This window comes from Rattus norvegicus, chromosome 14, assembly GCF_036323735.1.
Source record: "Rattus norvegicus strain BN/NHsdMcwi chromosome 14, GRCr8, whole genome shotgun sequence".
Classification (NCBI taxonomy): Eukaryota; Metazoa; Chordata; class Mammalia; order Rodentia; family Muridae; genus Rattus; species Rattus norvegicus.
Genome location: NC_086032.1, coordinates 22,074,497 through 22,095,537, shown reverse-complemented (window position 1 = coordinate 22,095,537; position 21,041 = coordinate 22,074,497). Strand labels below are relative to the sequence as shown.

General features: G+C 37.9%; 1 protein-coding gene across 1 annotated transcript in view; it reads right to left on the bottom strand.

Moving 5' to 3' along the window:
• Positions 1-21,041, bottom strand: part of Tmprss11d (transmembrane serine protease 11D) — a 62,061-nt gene that overhangs the window by 28,652 nt on the left and 12,368 nt on the right. The window contains exon 2 of the mRNA NM_001033652.2: positions 1,320-1,441. Within this exon, the coding sequence (NP_001028824.2) occupies positions 1,320-1,441 (122 nt within the window). The remainder of the gene's footprint in view (positions 1-1,319; positions 1,442-21,041) is intronic.

Here is a 21,041-nt window from a genome sequence, read left to right as displayed (position 1 = left end):
ATATTCCTCAGCTGAGAATTCTTTGTTTAGCTCTGTACCCCATTTTAATAGGGTTATTTGGCTTTCTGGAGTCTAACTTCTTGGGGTCTTTGTATATATTGGATTTTAGTCCTCTATCAGATGTAGGATTGGTAAAGATCTTTTCCCAATCTGTTGGCTGCCATTTTGTCCTAATGACGGTGTCCTTTAAATTATGTAATTTTTTGCAATTTTATGAGGTCCCATTTGTCTATTTTTTTTTTCGGAGCTGGGGACTGAACCCAGGGCCTCGTGCTTGCTGGGCAAGCGCTCTACTGCTGAGCTAAATCCCCAACCCCCCATTTGTCTATTTTTGATCTTAGAACATAAGCTATATAAAATACCTTGGTGTGACTCTAACCAAGCAAGTAAAAGATTTGTATGACAAAAACTTCAAGTCTTTGAAAAAAGAAATTCAAGATCTCAGAAGATGGAAAGATCTCCCATGCTCATGAATTGGCGAGATTAATATAGTAAAAATGGCCATCTTGCTGAAAGTAATCTACAGATTCAGTGTAACCCCATCAAAATTCCAACTCATTTCTTCATAAAGCTAGAAAGAGCAATTTGCAAATTCATTTGGAATAACAAAAACCCAGGATAGTGAAAACTATACTCAACAATAAAAGACCTTCTGGGGGAATCAGTATCCCTGACCTCAAGTTGTATTACAGAGCAATAGTGATTAAAAACTGCATGGTATTGGTACAGAGACAAGCAGGTAGATCAATGGAATAAATTTGAAGACCCAGAAATGAACCCACACACCTATAGTTACTGGATCTTTGACAAAGGAGCTAAAACCGTCCAGTGGAAAAAAGATAGCATTTTCAACAAATAGTGCTGGTTCAACTGGAGATCAGCATGTAGAAGAATGCAAATCAATCCATTCTTATCTTCTTGTACAAAGCTCAAGTCCAAGTGGATCAAGGCCTCCACATAAAAGAAGACACACTGAAACTAATAAGTGGGGAAGAGCCTCAAACACATGGGCAAAGGAGAAAATTTCCTGAACAAAACACCAATGGCTTATGCTCTAAAATCCAATTATATATATATATATATATATGTGAAAAAGCCAAAGCACTATTGCACCCAAAAATCAACCAAAAAAACCTTAAAATGGTCATAAATAAAATAAACCATAAAATAAAAAGAAATATGGATATATATGAATATATATTTAGAGAAGAATTCTAAGTAATATTAACTCATGTTCAGAAACCAATATAGCCATAAGGGGAAAGACTACATTTTTAACCTGATAGCATATTTAATTATTTAATCTGAAAAGTACTTACCAAAAGCTAAAAAGTGAATAAGTAGACCTGCGGTCATGGCCAGGAGCCCTACTGTTATTATGACAATGAGAGCTACCATAAAGGGATTGAAGAATCTTGAAGGTGATACCATTGATCTTGGCCTGAAACAGGAATAAAATAAAGGAGGGTCACCCACTTCACTTGGAAATGCATAATTCAATGCACGCGACCGAGTTTGAATCTCGTAGCTTGTTCATGGGTTTGATTACAGAAGCCTAGTCCTAGAAATTAATGTGAACCCCACCAGGATGTCCTTCCCATTTTCCTTTTGTATATTTTTTTTTATTCATAGAACCGATGACTTTTTAAAATAGTTTGGTAAAATTATAAGAACATCTGACCTATGGCATAGAATTACTTTATCTTTTCCTACCGGTTTGTGCATTTTTGGGTTTTTGTTTGTGCTTTTGAGAGAGGGTTTTATTATGTACCTCTGGCTGATCTGGAACTATCTGTGTAGTTAAAATTGGCCTGAACTCACAGAAAACGACCTGCTACTGCTTCCTCAGTACTAGGATTAAGCATATGCAACACAATACCCATCCTGTAATGGTATGCTCTTAAGATTGACCTCTAAAGCTTCTGTCATACTGGAAGACCTTCCGAAATCCCAATTTGGTACTAGCACAGCAACCCATCTTTACTAGAGGCCATTACCAAGGGAATGGTGAGGAGAGACCCACCCTGAATGTAAAGTATGAAAGAGAAGAAAGAAGCAAAGATGAGATTGAGGATTCTAACAATAACTTTCTTTTTTTAAAAAGATTTATTTATTTATTATATATGAGTACACTGTAGCTGTCCTCAGATACACCAGAAGAGGGCATCAGATCCCATTACAGATGGTTGTGAGCCACCATGTGGTTGCTGGGAACTGAACTCAGGACCTCTGCAAGAGCAGTCAGTGATCTTAACCACTGAGCCATCTCTCCAGTCCAATAACTTTCTTAAGATGTCATTTCATATAGATGATGGAGTGGGCCACAAAGGTAGCAAGACCTGTAGTGGTTTTCAACCTTCCTAATGTATGACATGTTTCTCATGTTGTGGTGACCCCAACCATTACTGTCGTTACTACTTTCATAACTGTAATTTTTGCTACTGTTGTTAGTCAGAGTGTAAACATTTGATATGCAAGATATCTGAAATATAACCCATGTGTAAAGGTTGTTCAACCTCCAAAGGGGTAGGGCCCATGAGCTAGTAGAACCTCTGGATTAGAGCCTCTCCAAAAACAGAGAATGTACGTGACTTATTTTTTTTTTCTTATGACTTCATAAAGTACAGTGCAGGCCAACCAATTTGTAGTAAGACAATCTCATATTACAGTGGGCATATCATCTTAAACAATATGATTCACTCTCTCCTTTCCACCAGGACAGACACAGCAGTGGCCACTCCTTTGGGGAAGTCACCAGGGTAGCTCCTTGCTTGGGTCATCACCTTATCATTTACCTGAAGAAATGGGCCAGTAGTGCCTATCTCACAAAGCTATTGGAAGGCGAAATGAGGTTATGCAAATGAGGTTAGCAAGATAAAAGTGTTTCTAGTGAGACAGGCTTATCTGTGAATTCTTTTAGGATATCTTTCAAGTTGGTGTTTCTGACCCTCTAGAGGGTCAGGCATACTTAGGGGGTTTGTAAATATTTATGATATTTATAAATATTTTTACACATGTAAATTGCTGGCTATGTTTCATATTTTGAAACCTAACAGAACTGGGACTCAGCTATATTTAGGCAGATTTTAATCTGACTTTCATTATTATTTTCTATTTGCTTTAGGACATTCTGAGGTGAGAAAGGAATATTCTAAGGTGATCATTGATTCCTTAACTTTAGGTTTCATGGCAGGGTTGCCATGCAATGCTTGAATTATATTCAACCAACAGATTCATAAATGGTGTCCTTCCACTCGTTACAATAGATCCTTTTTACATTATGTGCTATGGATGGGGCCAGTGACAATTTAGGTGGAAGTTGGAGGTGAATGCAGATTTGCCAACTTGTGTTTTTCTTGATTAGGTGCACTCTAAATTAAAAAATATGGCTCTGATCAAACATATCATTTAATAAAAGTGCATTTAAATACATGTACTAGGAAGGGCATTACCCAAGAATAAAGCAATAAAAGATAAAAGATGTAACTTTACCTTTCTAAAGGTACTTTTCTTGTGCTTCATCTGGGCTTTTTACTGTACTGGTGAAAACTGGCTCTCAGTCCAACCATGGGAGAAAACTGGAATTTTGACATTCCCTATCTCTCTGAGTATCAGTGGATTCACTTGTCACCTCCAGGATTGTTGTGCCCGGTGTACCCTACCACAGGCCACAGTATCCGGGTTGTGAGTTCAGGGAATATTAATTCCTACTGGTAGAAAGATAAAGAATTGGAAACCAGAGTTAGCCCCAGTCTCCAGTGCACCAGTCTTCCATAGAATACCCAGGGGCAGACTGTACTTCCATAAAAAAATCTGATGTGAGGTAAGAGGTATCAAAACAGTCTGAATGTTAACAAACCAAAGCGTAGGCATAGCAGAGTACCTTTAGGATTATTTTAGTGACCTCTCTCTCTCTCTCTCTCTCTCTCTCTCTCTCTCTCTCTCTCTCTCTTTCTTCTTTCTTCTTCTTTTTTATCAGTAGTGTTTGGTTTTGCCTTAGATTTCTGGGTTATCTAGTCTCTGGTTCGTGGTTACATGAGCAGTGTCTAATGTAGGTCCCTTACTGTGGAGTGGACTTGAGGTCATCTGTTGGTTACTCCCACAGTTTTTGTGCCACTATCGCCTTTGCATACTTCGGCAGGTAGGACAGACTGTAGGTCAGCTCTTTTGCGGTTAGGTTGGTATGCATGTTTTCCTTTCAGTCGTCTATACAGTATCTTCCCTCAACAAAGAGACTAGGCCATAGAGTGGTGAGGGCCCGGTTCCTCAGCCAGTCATTATCAGAGAGGCTTCCTCCAAGCAGCAGATGGGAACAGAGGCAGAGTGTGTGTGTGTGTGTGTGTGTGTGTGTGTGTGTGTGTGTGTGTGTGCATGTGTGTGTGTGTGTGTGTACATATGTATATATAAAACAGCTGTCCACTTAGTATTTTTATGGGATTTCTGAATTTGAGAACAAGTAGTTCTCTGTCTCTTGTGCCTGCTCTTGGGTTCTTTTCCTCCCGTTGTGTTGCTGTGTACAACTTTCATATGATAGTTTTTGCTTCATCTTCTTTCTTTCTTTCTTTCTTTCTTTCTTTCTTTCTTTCTTTCTTTCTTTCTTCCGTTGTCATGTTTGGTTGTTCTTTTCTAATGAGAGAGAGAAAGGGAGTGGATCCTGAGGAGAGAGGACGTGGGAAGGTTCTGCGAGGAGTAGAAGAAGAGAAAACTATAAACAGGATACATTGTATGAGAAGAAAATCTATTTTCTATAAAAGAAGAAAAAAGAATAAAGCAAAATTACAAAAAGAAAAAGAAAAGGAAAAAAAAAAAACAACAGTCGGAGTCAGCACACGCTTTGGTTTGGATGAGTCTTGTCTCCCAAGAGAATGACTCTGAGCCAACTCTGCCTTTAGTTCCCTGAAAACATCTCAAATGGGGAGACAGAGAAGCACCAGGAGACATATGACTCAAGAAACAAAGGGCGTGGAGCCTAACCTACCTTAATCTCTTAAGCGATGATTACATAAGAATTGATTGTTCCACCCTGCAGAAAGAACTGAGGAAGTCTCTGCCCTGTAACGCAGAGGTAGATCCCTGCATCTGCTGATTATAAAGCTTAGGTAATTCTAGTCGAATTGTAAGCTTTGCAAATGTATAGAAAGTTTCGCAATGTTTGCAAAAATTCGTTTGAATTTTGATGTGTAATGTACATCAATGAAGTCTGTAAGGAAATCATTTACTTTTTTATCCAGAATCTTGACCAGCAAGACTTTCAGTACTTGCATTAAAACAAAAACAAGTTCTTTGTTGCACTATGCTTACCCAGCTCTCCCTCTCTCCTCTTCAGCAGCCTTTTTTATAGTCCTATTGTGAAAGCCTCCAACAGACACTACACGTGAGCTGCTGACTCTCAGCAATGGTTTCATGAACTCTCTAATGGAGTCCATTCGGAACATAGGGAGAGTGAAGCTGGGGGAGTAAATCCTTTCTGATCAAGAATGACAGAGCTGGAAATGTAAACCAGGAAGTTTCAATGAAAGAACGCATACTCCTTACAGTATATGTCCTAAATTACAACATTCTTCAGAGGACAGAAAAGTGCTGGGTTTACTGATCTCGCTTTGGGAAAAACAAGGTTAATCAAATCTGTTGTCTTCTCAAATGTCTAGAATTTTGTCTTACACATAGTATTTTATTATATAGGAAGCGTGTGATTCAGGAATTGATTTAATTTGAATTTGAAAATATATCTTAATATACTTATATGGGAGTATTAGCTTTTGACATTGGTACATAGATACGCCTCACATTTAGCTATAGATGAATAGAAATTTGATAATAAATTCACATTATCTATAATAGTTGGAGACCTTAGTGGCAGGGTACTTATTAGATCAGCTATACACAATATACACAAAAATATTGAACTTTTTGAGAATTTTATGTCCATTTCAAAAGTCACTTATGATGTTAACAATGGATTAATTCACAGTCCTTTTCTGATATGTACTCTTTTCAAATGATCTCACGCATGTTATAGTTTAAGCAAGCAACCAGGAAAATATTCCTAAGACACCTGCTTAGCCTATAGCTCTCTGCGTATTCTGTACCAGTGCTTACAGCTGCTCACTGAATAGCTTATAGATGTTCGACAACCACCTAAATGAACAGCTTATAGCCTCCGTCCCCAGCACGGACTACTTCTCATGTTGATGAACGTTACACACATGAGGCACTGAGGAGTTCGCTTCACTTCATCCCTCATGGATATCTCTCAAATGCAAGAGATAATTCTTATTCTACTACCTAAGTCTTTTTCTTTAGTATCTCTCTATCTTAACTGTGACCTGACAATTGCTTCATTGATGATACTTTTAGCTGGTCTCCTTGATTTTATAACTAATCAGCCTAATTCAACTTGAATAATTTAATTCCAAAGATTTGGTGGAAGTCTGTAATGCTCTAGTGGTTTTTAAAGCTCTTAGGGGCCCAGTAAATAAAACCAAATGACCATGCCAGTGGCAATGGATTGAATGCTATTTTCTTAAAATTCTTATATTGAAATCTTAACTTTCCAGCAAATGTGGCATTGACAGTTGATGGAGGTGATTAGGTTATGAGGAGAGTAAACTCCCGAGTGGGCTCAATGTCCTGAAACAGGAAACTACATGTCTTATGTTGTATGTCTATTAAGGTTATCCATAACTATGGAAACAGGTCAACAGACACAAATACTGCAATTGATGCAGACCTCTCAGCCTCCAGACTGTGAGAAATAAAATGATGTTGTTTCCAAGTTTCCTATTACTTATGCCACCTCTATATCAGCTTCCGTGGAATAAGATCCAGCCTTCATGATGGGAGCAAGAGTGGCAGATATGATGAAGATAAATAGAAAAAATAGAGGATAAAGAAGGGGGAAATGGATCTGTCTGAGGTGCTGAAAAGTTACAGTGACCAGGAAAGACCTACCAAAAATGACATTTGAATAAACACGAAAAAAGTCAGAAAGTACCCATAATGGCAAGAGAATAGTGATCTAGGCAGAGGGAATGGGAGGCAATGAACCAGGGTACCAATTGGTGTATTTGAGAAACAGCCTGGAGGGAGGATTAGTGACACCAATGACCATGTGGGTTGGCAGGCTGAGTGAAGGGGGAAGAAAGAATAAGGAAATAAATTCAATGAGACTGGCAGAGAAAGTCATAGCAGAGACAGTAATTTGGGGCAGGGCCTGTAAAGGCTATCATTTGAGTGAGGCAAGTACTTGAGGTTTGGGGCACAGGAAGAGAATCAGGTCCTTTCCTTTAGTGGGCTCTTCTTGGTAGGTCTGAGATGGAGTGAGAGAGAATGTAGGAGGTTATCCAGCATTCAAGGTGAAAGACAATGCATCTTAGATAAGATGTTAAGCGGCGGGGGACTGGTCAGAGTCTAGGCATCTTTTAAATTTGAGTGTATAGAATTTGGAGATGATTTTTTCTGAAAGGTCAATTTTAAGTTGAATATAGAATTTTTATTTCTTTGCAATCCAATCCTGAAAATACTTCTAGAGATTAAAAAAACAAACAAACAGAAAACCCTCCCTTCCCCTTTCCCTTATATGGAATCTTCCCGTCCTTAAGATTGTATTTAAACTTTTCATGTGATGTTTGTAATACACGATGATCACCCTTGCCATTTCATCTTCTTCTGTGCTGCCCTGCCCTGCTTGAGTTGATTTAGCCAGACTCAGTATCTGGGCATGACACCTTGAAGAACCTTTGTGGTTTAGTTGCCTGGGTAAGTTATCTTATCCTTAAGATGGCTCATGCATTAGTACGCTTCACTGGGTCCTTTTTTCTCCCCCATTGCTTCCGGATCTCAAAAAGCTTGCTTGTTTTTTTTTTTTTTCCTACTCTCTTGTACAAGTTCATATGTCAAAAAAGGGCATTTCTACATATTTCCACTTACAAGTTATTTGCTTGTGAAAGGCATCACTGAGTCTTCTTAGTCTATTTTGACCAGTAGAAGTTACAAACTTTGCATAGGCATTATTAATGCAAATCAACAATGACTCTATAAAGATGGTTTTAAAAGTAATTTTTACAATAGTTTGGAGGTACTAAATTAAAAATTAAAGTGTGCTCCATGCATCCCAGTTTTGAATGCTGGTGTACATACAAGTGTAAATCAGAGGACAATCTCTACCAGCTATGAAATGCTTGCCATGTGCCTGCGCCATCCCAGGCTTTCCTACCTCATCTCGCTTAATCCTCATAAAAGTACGCGTTTTATGGATGAGGAAACAGCGGCTGAGGGATTAAGTTACTCAGCAAGTAAGTGACAGAGCTGTCATCTGAATCCAGGTTTGGCAAGTTCAGTTTGCCAAGGTCTACATCAGATGGGAGGAGAATGCCTGCTAATTATACGTTGTGGTTGACACTCATCGCACTTGCTACCTCTCTTGTTGACATTAGAAAATGGAAAAGCCAAACATAATTCACAGAATATGCAGATAAAGTATGTTTATATTACATGCTGGAGTTGTGAAGAACATAAAAACTATGTCCAAAAGAAGACATTTTATCTCAGCTTCAACCCCAGGCAGATTGTTGCCACAAGGCAGGCAGTGGGAACTACCCAATAAAGTTAGTTTTTATTTATTTATGTTTTATGTTAAGGAGTGCATTGTTTAGACAAAGTCTAATCTGGAACCTTAATACTTTAAAACAGATCAAAATAGAAAATCATTTTTTAAAATTGTGGAAGTGGGGTCTCCGTTTCCTGCCTTACTAGCTAAACTATGTTTGTTTTGTTTTGTTTCCCTTGATAACCTTAAGTACGCATAGAATACTCCATAAAAAGAAAGAAGACCGCATTCTTCGGCATTGTGTAACTTGAGCCATGAGTCATAATTTAACCCAGAGTCATGGCTTGCTGAGTGTATTGACTTCATAGGGAATTCTCAGTTCATATGGATGGGAAGAATTCTATACTTGAATGAAAAATTGGCCTCACTGTGCTAAAAATCTTATTTTCTTTTAGGGGTTTGTATTCTTATTTCTTTTGACCTTGAATTACATTTACATCCATTTATTTTTCTTGACGTCAACCACTTTATACAACTTAAAAATATAGAGAGAAGTGAGAAAGCCTACTGTTTTCATGAGAACCAGAGAAAGACAACTCCTTTAAAGGGGTGTCCTTTAGGTTGCACATGGCTCCCCTCTGAGGCAAACAGCTAAGGGAGCATGGGCTTCACTTTAGCCCCTGGTCTTCCACTGGAAATCACACAACTTACATACACTTCACACTGCACAGCTACAGAGAGAAAAGCAAAAATGAAGTGTCCTGCAGACTGTTGCTTTGAGGTTTAACATTCTTTACAATAAGACACAATGCAAGCAAAAGACTACCATGTAATGTGTGTATATGTATGGCCACTCATGTGAGTATATCTGTGTGCATGTGTTTGTGTGTGTGAGAAGAAATGGGAGAAAGTGTTAAGGAAAGGGGAGCAGAGAGAATGATAGTTCATGAATATCTGTTGTCAGTGAGTCTTGGAATATGAGTTCTGCTTCTTCACAGGCTGGCTCTTTTGGATTTTGGGAGTTCAGTATGTGATTACAATAGACAAGTTGCTTTACTTCTGGGAGGGTAATGAATGTCTTTCATTTGATGCACAGGTTACACTTTCTAGGTGGTTCTGTTTTTCAATGAATTATTTTCATATTCTGGAAGTCCTTTGGCATTCTTCTTCCTGTTATAATGTCACTATTATTTCATTACATAACTGAAATGTGTTCCAAGATGTATTTTCAGTACATCCTACTTAAAAATTGTGTGTGTGTGATTGTGTATGTCTATGTGTGTATGTGTTTGTGTGTGCATGTGAGTGCACACTTGTGCATGTGTGCATGTGCACAGGTGGTGCAGGTGCACACACTCATGAACATACATATGAATGCTAGAGAAGGACTTCAGGTGTTTCCCTCTGTTACTGTCCATTAAGTCTATTATTAAATCTCAAGCTCACCATTTTTACTAGCTTGCCAGCAAACTCCTTGGATCCACTTATCTCTTCTCCCTCCAGCATTGAGCTTACAGGCACTTGTATTCATTCCTGACTTTAAATGGATGTGAAGGATCTGAACTCAGGTTCTTTTGTTTTCACAGCAAGCTCTTTCCCACAAAGCTATGTTCTGAGCTCTGCATTCTGTATTTCAAAGGGTATACCTTAGGCTTGTGGAATAATTATGAAATAAGACAATATTGTAGACTATGTTCACCACAGTGAGTCTAGGCTGAGAAGGTTTTAGGATAGAAAGCATCTTTATGCCTTCTTGTCTTAGAGGTAGGGCTTAAGCTTGAAAAAATAGTATGAAAACCTAAATTTGACTACAATAAAATGATAAACTGGATGAAAAATATAAACTACAATATATAAATTTCTAGATGAAGGTGGTCAGTAATACATACAAACATTGCTCAGTTCTAATTGTGTGTGTTAAAAAAACTTAGGCAGCCATGAACTAATATTTTAAAACACAGCACCATGATCTCATTTTATACATGGGACTAAAATTTTGATGATGCATGATCCAGAGTAAGTAAAACTTCACTATGGCTTACCAATAGAAATGAAGGAGCTATGAATTTTGGTCTCAACTTCTTACTAGCCAATGCTAACTCTTAACATAATAACTTATAGTAATGAATGAAAATAAACTAAATGTTCATGTTCAGTGCTCAGGTATGTGGTTATTTAAACAGTGGGTTGAAGAACCACACCTACTTTATTAAGCCATCAGTCAGCGAGGGATTAGCTCATGTACTTAGGGCATGGTATAATGAGCCTGCAGTCAAAGGTTTAATTTTTGGATAGATTTTTTTCCCCTACTAATTCTTAGCTATATTCTGGACAGTTATTCCTATTTGCTTTTTCAAATTGGTGCTACTTTTGTAGTAATTCCTTTTCTCTACTACAAAGAAAGGGGGAAAGGGAAAGAGAAATACAAGGAAAGAAATGTGGAACTGAGTGAGACTGGCTGGGAACAAAGCTACATCACCTATGGTCCACATTGATCACTCCATTGATGATGTCATGCTGGAATCAACATGTTTTCTTGCTTTATTTTGCATATTTTAATACATTCTATTTTATAACAATAAAATTGCTGATGCAATTATGTTTATCAGATATCTAGGAAAGCTCTATATATTTGCCTGAAAATGTTTTTTTCTTAATTCTTAGTTCCCGAGAGAGTCACTATCCAGAATTTTCTGTCCCATCCTGGTATTTCCTTATAACCCTGAAGTAATTTCAACTTTCACCTCTTGTTTTACCCCTGTGGACATCCTGGCTTTGCAAAGTTCACTGAAGTCAACTGGATAATGAATGAGGCAGAAATTGCTTCAAAGAAAAAAAAAAGCACCACTTTCTGGAAAGGACTCATAGTTCAGTTTTCCTCGTAGTAAAGAAAAACAGCAACTTCCACACATAAAGAGGAAAGGCAACCATGGAGGTGACCTGTTCTGGAACTCCATGCAGGGAGAACCAGGCTGTGTGGCTACCACATGCAAATTTTCTTGTTTACTGTTCTTTAACGGTGACAATGAAAACACAGTGATGCAACTTGCCTTTGGAACAATCCTTCATTGTCATAGAGTTAGCCACAGCACTTCCCTTCACACCACTGGTTGTCCCTGCTTTCCCAGGCTTTCTTCGCTTCAGCATAGCATGCTGGGTATTGAAGATTTTGCAGCTATCTTAAGGAGTCTCCCCCCTTAATCACATTGCTAACAGCTTTTCATTGTAGGTGCTGTCAAGCAAATCTTTGATGTCTATGTAGTTTGCAGCAGAATAAGCTCAAAAAATATTCCTTCACCAACTTTCATGACTTCTTGGTTCCAAACACAAATATTATTTGTCTATTTTCCTTCTCATCATCATCATCAAGCATGCCCTGATGAGTGGCTTTTTTTAAACAAAGAATTGTTGCATTTGGTAGAGGAACAGGTTTACCAATTTCTTCATTCATTCCCATTCTAACAGACAGGAGAGTTCATAGATTGTTTTGCAATTTCTAGGTCAACCTCAAATATCTCTTCATCTAACTGTACAATTTAATTTAAAGCACGGTGTTCTGTTTCAAGACTGTTAGCCCAAGACTGATGGGTGTGAGGTGGCACCCACTTAAGAAGAAAAAGACGAGGCTACTTCCTCTGGTTTCTTAATATTCAATCTGCTCAAGAAGTGTTCATAAAAAGATTTTGGCTTGGAGGAAAGTTGATTCTGATATTGAAAGAATGATAAAGGATTTTCTTTAAATGATGTGAGTATGTACTTGTGCAGGTCAGAAGAGAGCATCCGCCATGTAACTTCTGGGATCTGAACCTGGTAGTTCCTATGCAAGACCTATTCTCTAAACCACTGAGCCATCTGTCTAGCTGTGTAGCCATGGACTTTTAAAAGAATAACATAGAGATGAATTGCTGTTTTGGCCCATCATTGCAGCATATCATGTTGTGACATTGATCTGCCCCACTTCTGGGATTAATAAGCTCGAAGACGTTCCTTAGTTGTAGAAAGCTTATTCAAAGAAACTTAAACATTCTTCCTTTTAAGTTCAGAGTTCTGATATAGTTTTTTAACCATAATCTTTGAAATGAAAACATCTTGCTAGTTGCTTACGACCTTTGTTATTTTTGATATTTTAAAGTAAAGAGGGATCTATGGAGTTCCAGCAAAGCTGAGCCGAATGCTGTCATCGCTGTCATTCTGTGCCTCACTTTTAGGTTTTGGTCTCTGTGTGCTGCATTCTTTCTGCATTGTGATTCATTTTATGTGTTTTCCTGAGAAAATTATGTCTTAGTCTTTTTAGGAAAGTCATAAACTTAATATTGCTTCTGCTTTCAGGGAAATAATTTTATCTAGCCCTATTCGGAAGTTTGTTTTATATGCCTTGAAGATTGTGGTAAGCACAAAGCTAGAAATTCAAGATAAGGTTATGACTCCAAAAATCCCCTTGAGGTATCCTCTGCCCCTAAGCAAACAGTACAATTGGTGTGGGACAGAGATAATTGACAAACTCTGACTGGTCGGGAGAACTGGTAACAGATTCCAGACTTAGTTTTACAATATGCTTAGAGCTTTTTGAAAATGTAGTTTAAAGATAGGGGATCAGACAGGGCATACTCCTGGAAGAATAGAACTCAGGAGATAAGGCAGAATAACTAAAATAACCTTTTCCTACTTTGTAATGTAGATGCTGCGAAGATAGTAAAAGGAGTTAGGTATTAGTATTTACTGTTCAAAAAGAGACTAGTTCATATATTTGTTGTTTGTCTGGAGTGATTGAAAACCTTAAATACTGCTAGTCTAAAAGCAGGCTGTGTTTGCCTTGGTGGAGACATTCTTTACATTGTTTGAATTGGAGTTAGAGGGCCAATAATATAAATAAACTCTCTTCAGTTTATATTTTCTAATTGTAACTGAATGTGTAATCCTGGGCATGTGATAAAAAATCAAACAGATGCCTAGAGACAAAATTCTATAATCTGTACTTATTGGATAATCATCAGTCTGTCTTTGTTCCATGAAACCTGTTTGAATAAAGAAGCAACCTGATTGCTGGTCAGTCAGAGCTGCAAGATTTCACTGACCACTACACCTGAACCTGACTCACTCCTCGTTTGCCAATTCCTTACCTCCTCTCAGGACCACACTGTCAATGGTTGGGTCTGGCCCATGGCAGATCTATCTATCTATCTATCTATCTATCTATCTATCTATCTATCTATCTATCTATCATCTATCATCTATCTATCTATCTATCTATCTATCTATCTATCTATCTATCTATCTAATGTATCTATCTACCATTAGTATGTATGTAATGTATGTATGTATGTATGTATGTATGTATGTATGTATCATCAATCCATCAATCTATCTATCTAACTATAAATGTTGTGACTTTGCCTCACATAGCAGATGGTTCAGCTGGGAGAATGCCGTGAACTACTGAAGAATACTGATGGACACAGCCTCATGAGAATTGCCAACTTGCCTCCACTCAGTGTGTGGCATCATCTTTTATAACAGAGTTGCTCTTCTGTTTATTCATTGAAGGCATCTAAGAGCTACTTGACATTTCTGTAAGGAGTCTGTTAATGAGTTTAAGGTATTTTTTTTCTTATGGCTATATTGCAAAATACATTTGTTTTCCTAAGGCAGCACTGTAGAGCTGCACAAATGGTAGGTTCTGTGACCATCAGTGATACTGTGAAGACTATTCCGCATGCATATGGACAGGACCAACAGAAACACTTCTGGAACTTATGATGTTGGTATTTCATGTACATTAACTAGAAGTTGTATTGTTTGCATGTGCAAGCGAGCGTGATATATGTACATGTGTGTTTGTGTCCATGTGTTATGAGTGAGAATGAGTTGGGGTATGGAAAGTTATATATGTGTGTTTGTGTCCACACATGTATGAGTAAAGAATGAGTTGGGGTATGTACATGTGCATATGTTTGGAAAGTCGAATGACTTTGTGTGAGTTTCTGCATCATTCTATATCTGACATACAGAGTCAGGGTCCTTCAAGGAATCCGAAGCTCTGATTCCTTCTTAGTCTGGCTACTCAGCTTTTCTTGAGTATTCTCTGTTTCTCTTTCATATGGCGAAATTACTGTCAGTTCCTGTGCCAGGTAGGCTTTTACTTGGGCACTAGGAATCAGACATCTGAAGCTGACACTTGTTGGGCAAATATTAATCACTGAGCCACCTCCCAGCTCTGGTTATTATAAGTTCTTAAAGTGATGGGAGCAATTACCTCATCGTCTCTATTGTTAAAGAACTTGTTCTAGTGTTCTGAAAGTGCTGACACAGGCTATCTTATATTGTAACTGATTAGTTAGCAAAACATATACTCTAGAGGGCACTATTGTACAATGGTAGAATTCTATTTCTGAATTCTAAAACACTTAGGCATTGGAAAAACACATCAAGTCCACTGAATTTCAAAGCAAGAGTTAACTACTTGGTTGAAAATTTGTTCCTTGCCTGTTTCTAAAGATAACCCAAATAATTATATCTATATCTATATAAAATCTGGATATCTGGATTTAGTGGTAAGGTTTTTTTTTTCTTATTTTTATTTTCAAAAAGATGTTCTTTCACCTTTATTTTCCAGATATTTGAAAATTATGAATATTCATGATGGCATGTGCTATTTAGTTATCAAAATGCCACTTTTGGAAATGAATATATTGAATACTTGGGTATCTTTTGGCATAAAACTGCTCTGATCTGATTTTGGTGACAGTTTAGAATTGCACTAAAGACACAATGGAATTCCACACTTTAAACACACAAACTATTCAAATTTACCTTTTAATAATGGTTTACGTTATAAGCCTACAATTTTCAAGGTTTCTGCAAGTAATTGACAATGTAGGCAGGCTTAAAATGACTCAGAAACTCATATAGGCCAGGACTCAATGCAGTTGGCAGGCAACAGATCTAAGAGAGAGTATTAAATGGGGCGGGGGTATTGTTGATGGTAAGCAATTTGTTACACATAATAGCAAAAGCATCAGAGATTTGGAATGATTATCTTCTTACAAAATAAAAGAAAGCTCTTAACTCTAGAATAAAGCTTCTCCCATGTACTTGCATTTTCTCTTACGGTGGAGAAACAAATAGTTCACTAGAGATTGCTCATGAACCCAGGGAGCCCTCCAAGGTGTAATGTGTATTCACATCGCCTGTCACAGGTCAGAGTGGAGAAAAGCTGGGGGGACAGAAAGCCTTACAATTCCATTCAGGCTGCTGAAGCGAGAAAAGCTACTGTCCTGTGAATGTTCCTCAGCCTGATTTCTTCTTTTCCTGGGACTGAACTGGCCAGACAGGATTGTTTTTCCCACTTATGTGAGCACACAAACATTTATATCACAAGTGTGTAGCATTTTAAAAGTTCACAGCATTCTTGGAGCTCAGGAAACTGCTACTTTGACTCATCCAAAGCAGGAGAGAAAGGATATGTTAAAGGACAGGTTTACTCACATTTAACTACACAAGAAAACTTTTTGATATGCACCTCCATTTCCGTATTAAAACCTCTAGAAGCTATCTTAAAGCTTTATAAAACAGTTCTTCCCTGTGGCGCTTCTTAAAATTTAAGGTACATGGGAATTGTCCGCTAAAACACACATTTCAAGTCAGTGGCTCTGGGTGCAAGACTTCATTTGCAGTGAGCTTCTAAATTATGCATAACTACTGTGTTATTTTATAGCAGGAGTTTTAGAAACAATTGGACTACAAAAGTTCAAAGACAAAATTCAGAGCTTTTATTGACACACACTAGGTCCCTGCCTCTTAAAATCATCCATTAGGCAAGTTTCTTCACTAGATATTCAAAGCCTTAGCCTTTTGCACCATTAAAATATACCAACCATAATGTGTAGCTAAGTGTGATTTAATTTTTATAGAAAAAGGACAGAAGGAGAATTAGGGGTGTCTATGTTCAGGTCATAGTGATGGGATACATATTGTTTTCTTTGTTACTGTCTCTACAAAATATGTTCCAAAGTGGTGAGGAATTGGTTCTCTCCAAATTCTCTCTTGAATACAGAGGGTGGTACTATTGTTGAAAATGTGTTCATTCTCCAGTCATTAATTGGATTGTTAAATATAGACCTAAGTGTGAAAATGTCCTTGACAATTATCAGGAGGATAACCTCGTTAAATTCGAATAGAAGGAATAGAAGCTGCATGAAATTCCTTTAAAGTGTTGGGGTCAAGAGTGGGGAGATCGGAAGTGAAATGAGAAGGGTGATGGAATAGGAGGAGGAATAACAAAGAAATAGATCATTACATGTACAAGTTCTAGCTATAATATACCTGTGGATAAAGAGCTTGAAGCACAAAAGATATTCAAAATATATTGAATAAAGCAAGTCAAGGGAGCTGGTGCAAATGTATTGGGACCATTCTTTGAGAACAGCTGACCAATGGTTGCCACATATGACTTAATGGGCAGAACTGGGATTGTGCCCTGTTTGTATTCATCATGGCTAGTTTCGTTTAATTACTCTCTCTAGTAAATGACAATTGTTCTCATGGACAAAGCGCAAGGAGGCTTTTAGTGAATCACGGACCACGCCCAAGATTAGCTATTTCAAATGCTTTTAAGTAATATTTACTTTCATGCGTGTATTTTTCAAACCTCAATCTTGTATGGTTTTCAGAATGAGAACGAAGAACTGGGCTGCTCTGTATCATTTTCCCAGGATGCTTCAGTTCATAGCAAAATGAGCAGAGTTGCATGGTCTGTGAAACAAAAGTTCTGCAGCCATTGCAAAAGGTGTCCTTTCTCAGAGCTTATGAGGTATGCTGCTTGTTACCTGCTTATGACCTGGGAAGCAGTTTTCACAGAGGGGTTGGGGCACTGCTATGATCAGTTTTTCTGCTTGGTGCCAGAAAGTCCTTTCTCTAGACCTCTTTTTTCTTCTTTGTCATTTTGGACAAAAAAATCGGTAAGGTTTCTGGTGACTGCCACACTTCTTCCTCATTCTTCTTTTACATTGAAGGGACTTCCTCGGTTCCATGACCTTTCCATCAAGTAGATGCTCCTACCTCTCGTACAGGCTCCCCAGATTTGTCAGCACTATATTCCTGACAGGAGTATGTAATAGGAATGGGGACGAAGATCATATTTTATTCAAAAATCATATTTTATTCAAAAATCATATTTTATTCAAATCATATTTTATTCAAAAATGCCATAATGATAACGTTGTATGGTATTAAATAAGGAAAACATGTGTGTCTGCTCACGTGTCAATAACTTGTTTATCCATCTCTCCAATTGTCTTGCTCAATTCTAAGCTCAATGAGACAAAGGGAGGCAGATGCCACAATATACTCAAGAGCCGAGACTGAGCCTACACGAACTGAATTTTCATCCAGTTTTTAATCTACTCTGTGAACCTAGGAAGTCACTTAACTCAATTTCCATATCCGCTAATTACAGGCAACCAGGCTTAACTTCAAGTTGTATAAGGATAAATGAGTTAAAATTTTGTTAAAACAACTATGATTATCATGTTGGGTTCTTGGTAGGCCCTGTAGTAGGATTTGGTATATTAAAACAAAAATTCAACACAAAAACAAAACAAAAAATGAATGCTGGTCCTGACTGATTTGTTCCATGCCACAGCATCCAACCTGAGTCTGTACAGGCAGTGACGGAGGTAAAGCCTTGTCCAGCCTGAGCTTCTGCCACACTTTCTAACACCAAGTGGAAAGCCAGGCATCAAAGGAATCCTTTTATTTTCTTGAACGATGTATCGTGTAGTCTACTGCTTCTGGTCTTATGGAAAGATGCATATGAATCACTGTACACAGCCTCATATCCTTCATTACTACACAAGTAATACAGAAGATACAGTTGTGACAACTATGGGTTTTGAAATAACACAGTCCTAACTGACTACTAGACAGTGATGAAACCTCTTTGAACATTTGTTTCTTTGTGCAAAAAAAATATGAGAATACGTACTTAGAGGTTGTGCGGATTAAATGAAGTACCATCAGTAAATTATACTTTTTTTTCTTCTATGTAAATCCCAGTTTTAGTTGGAAATATAATTTAACATGCAATAAAACTGATATATCATTTAAAATATTTAACTGGCCAAAAATTAAAATTTAATTGAATAGCACAGTACATTTTTCTTATTTATTTATTTATTTATTTATTTATTTATTTATTTATTAATTATGTATATAGCATTCTGCCTGTATGTATCCCTGAAGGCCAGAAGAGGGCACCAAACTCATTATAGATGGTTATGAGTCACCATGTGGTTGCTGGGAATTGAACTCAGGACCTTTACAAGAGCAATCAATGCCCTTCTGAGCTATCTCTCCAGTACTGCAGAGTACTTTGTTTATAACAACATGCTGGAAGATTGGTAGCAGTTTGTAAAATGACAGAATATTGGCAACAGAAAGGAACTTCAAAAGCATCTCCTTCCCTTTTCTCAGGCAGATGAATAAAACAGTAAGTGGACAAACGCAGTACTACAAAGGTCAGCATTTATGCTTCTTGATCTTTTGCCTCAAAAGTTTCTCAGAAGCTTGTTTTTCTCTGTAACACAGTGTGTGATGGGAATTGCATGAATATAGTGTTTATTAATGAACATTGAAGCCTTCGTAAACAACTGAATATATTCATGTAACATTCTACTAGGCATTGGAGGCATGAAGTGTTGCCCTTGTTTTCAAATCCTCATTTCTAATTGAGATAAGGTCTGAGTATTACATCTTCTAGGTATTTCATAGTCATAGAAACATTCACTTTCATTAAAGCATTGCCTTTTGTTGGTAATAAGTAGAGAAAATAGGCAGTATAATATATATATATATATTTATATATGTATGTATATGTATATAGTCTTCAGTACAAACAATAAAAGTTTAATTCCAGACTTGTGATTCTGGCTGATGGACATCTGTATTCTTGTATTATATGGCCCACTTAGACATCATATTTGTATAACCACAATAACTTGACACTGAGGGCCTACTCTGTGGTCAACTTCTCCATTAGAGTCAGTAATAAATGTGATTGGTACTCTGCTGCTTGGCCTGGACTGAGAACCAAATGCTCACAAAGCTGTCCTTTTCTAAAATAGTCTTCTTTCTCTTTCTGTCCCTCTCTCAATCTCTTAAATACCTTTTGCTAGTTGCTTCGTCTTGAATTTCTTAGTGTTGTTTCAGCTCTGTTTATTTTCTCCCCATTTCCTCTACCTGATCTAATTCGGACAGTTTTAATTACTGTTCTAGCCAGTCATGTGCCTAAGAACAGAAGGAGTTTGGGAATTGCAAATTTTCATGTTCACCATCCACACAATTTCAAACAATCTGCTTGTGCTGTTCAAAAATCTACATTTAGGAGTCTGATAGACAAGAATAACCAAAGTTCATATTTTAAGAAACATTGATCTATGCATAATTTCTTGGCTGTAATGTCCAACTGCAACCTTGACGTATCTCTACTTGGCATTTAGCATTCGGTGTTTCCAAAATGAAGTGTTCATCTTATCCTTTTAACTCTCACAACCTTCTCTTGCCCCCCTGCCCCAACAAACAAACATTTCCTCCAATTTTCTGTCTTATTGAATGATACCAATATCAAGCAAGTTGCTCACGTCACTCTAGTGGATTACTCCTGTTCATGGTCTTTCCTAGCTTTACAATTCTTTTAAGGATATCATGCACACTCTTTAATTGCCTTTAAATGAGTGCGCAATCTGTTCTGTATGCATTTAAGTTTCTGCTGATAGAATATGTCCTTTTTTTTAAATTTTTTTTTTATTAACTTGAGTATTTCTTATATACATTTCGAGTGTTATTCCCTTTCCCGGTTTCCGGGCAAACATCACCCTCCCCCCTCCCCTTCCTTATGGGTGTTCCTCTCCCAACCCTCCCCCCATTGCCGCCCTCCCCCCCCCACAGTCTAGTTCACTGGGGGTTCAGTCTTAGCAGGACCCAGGGCTTCCCCTTCCACTGGTGCTCTTACTAGGATATTCATTGTTACCTATGAGGTCAGAGTCCAGGGTCAGTCCATGTATAGTCTTTAGGTAGTGGCTTAGTCCCTGGAAGCTCTGGTTGCTTGGCATTGTTGTACATATGGGGTCTTGAGCCCCTTCAAGCTCTTCCAGTTCTTTCTCTGATTCCTTCAACGGGGGTCCTATTCTCAGTTCAGTGGTTTGCTGCTGGCATTGGCCTCTGTATTTGCTGTATTCTGGCTGTGTCTCTCAGGAGCGATCTACATCCGGCTCCTGTCGGTCTGCACTTCTTTGCTTCATCCATCTTGTCTAATTGGGTGGCTGTATATGTATGGGCCACATGTGGGGCAGGCTCTGAATGGGTGTTCCTTCAGTCTCTGTTTTAATCTTTGCCTCTCCCTTCCCTGCCAAGGGTATTCTTTTTCCTCATTTAAAGAAGGAGTGAAGCATTCACATTTTGATCATCCGTCTTGAGTTTCGTTTGTTCTAGGGATCTA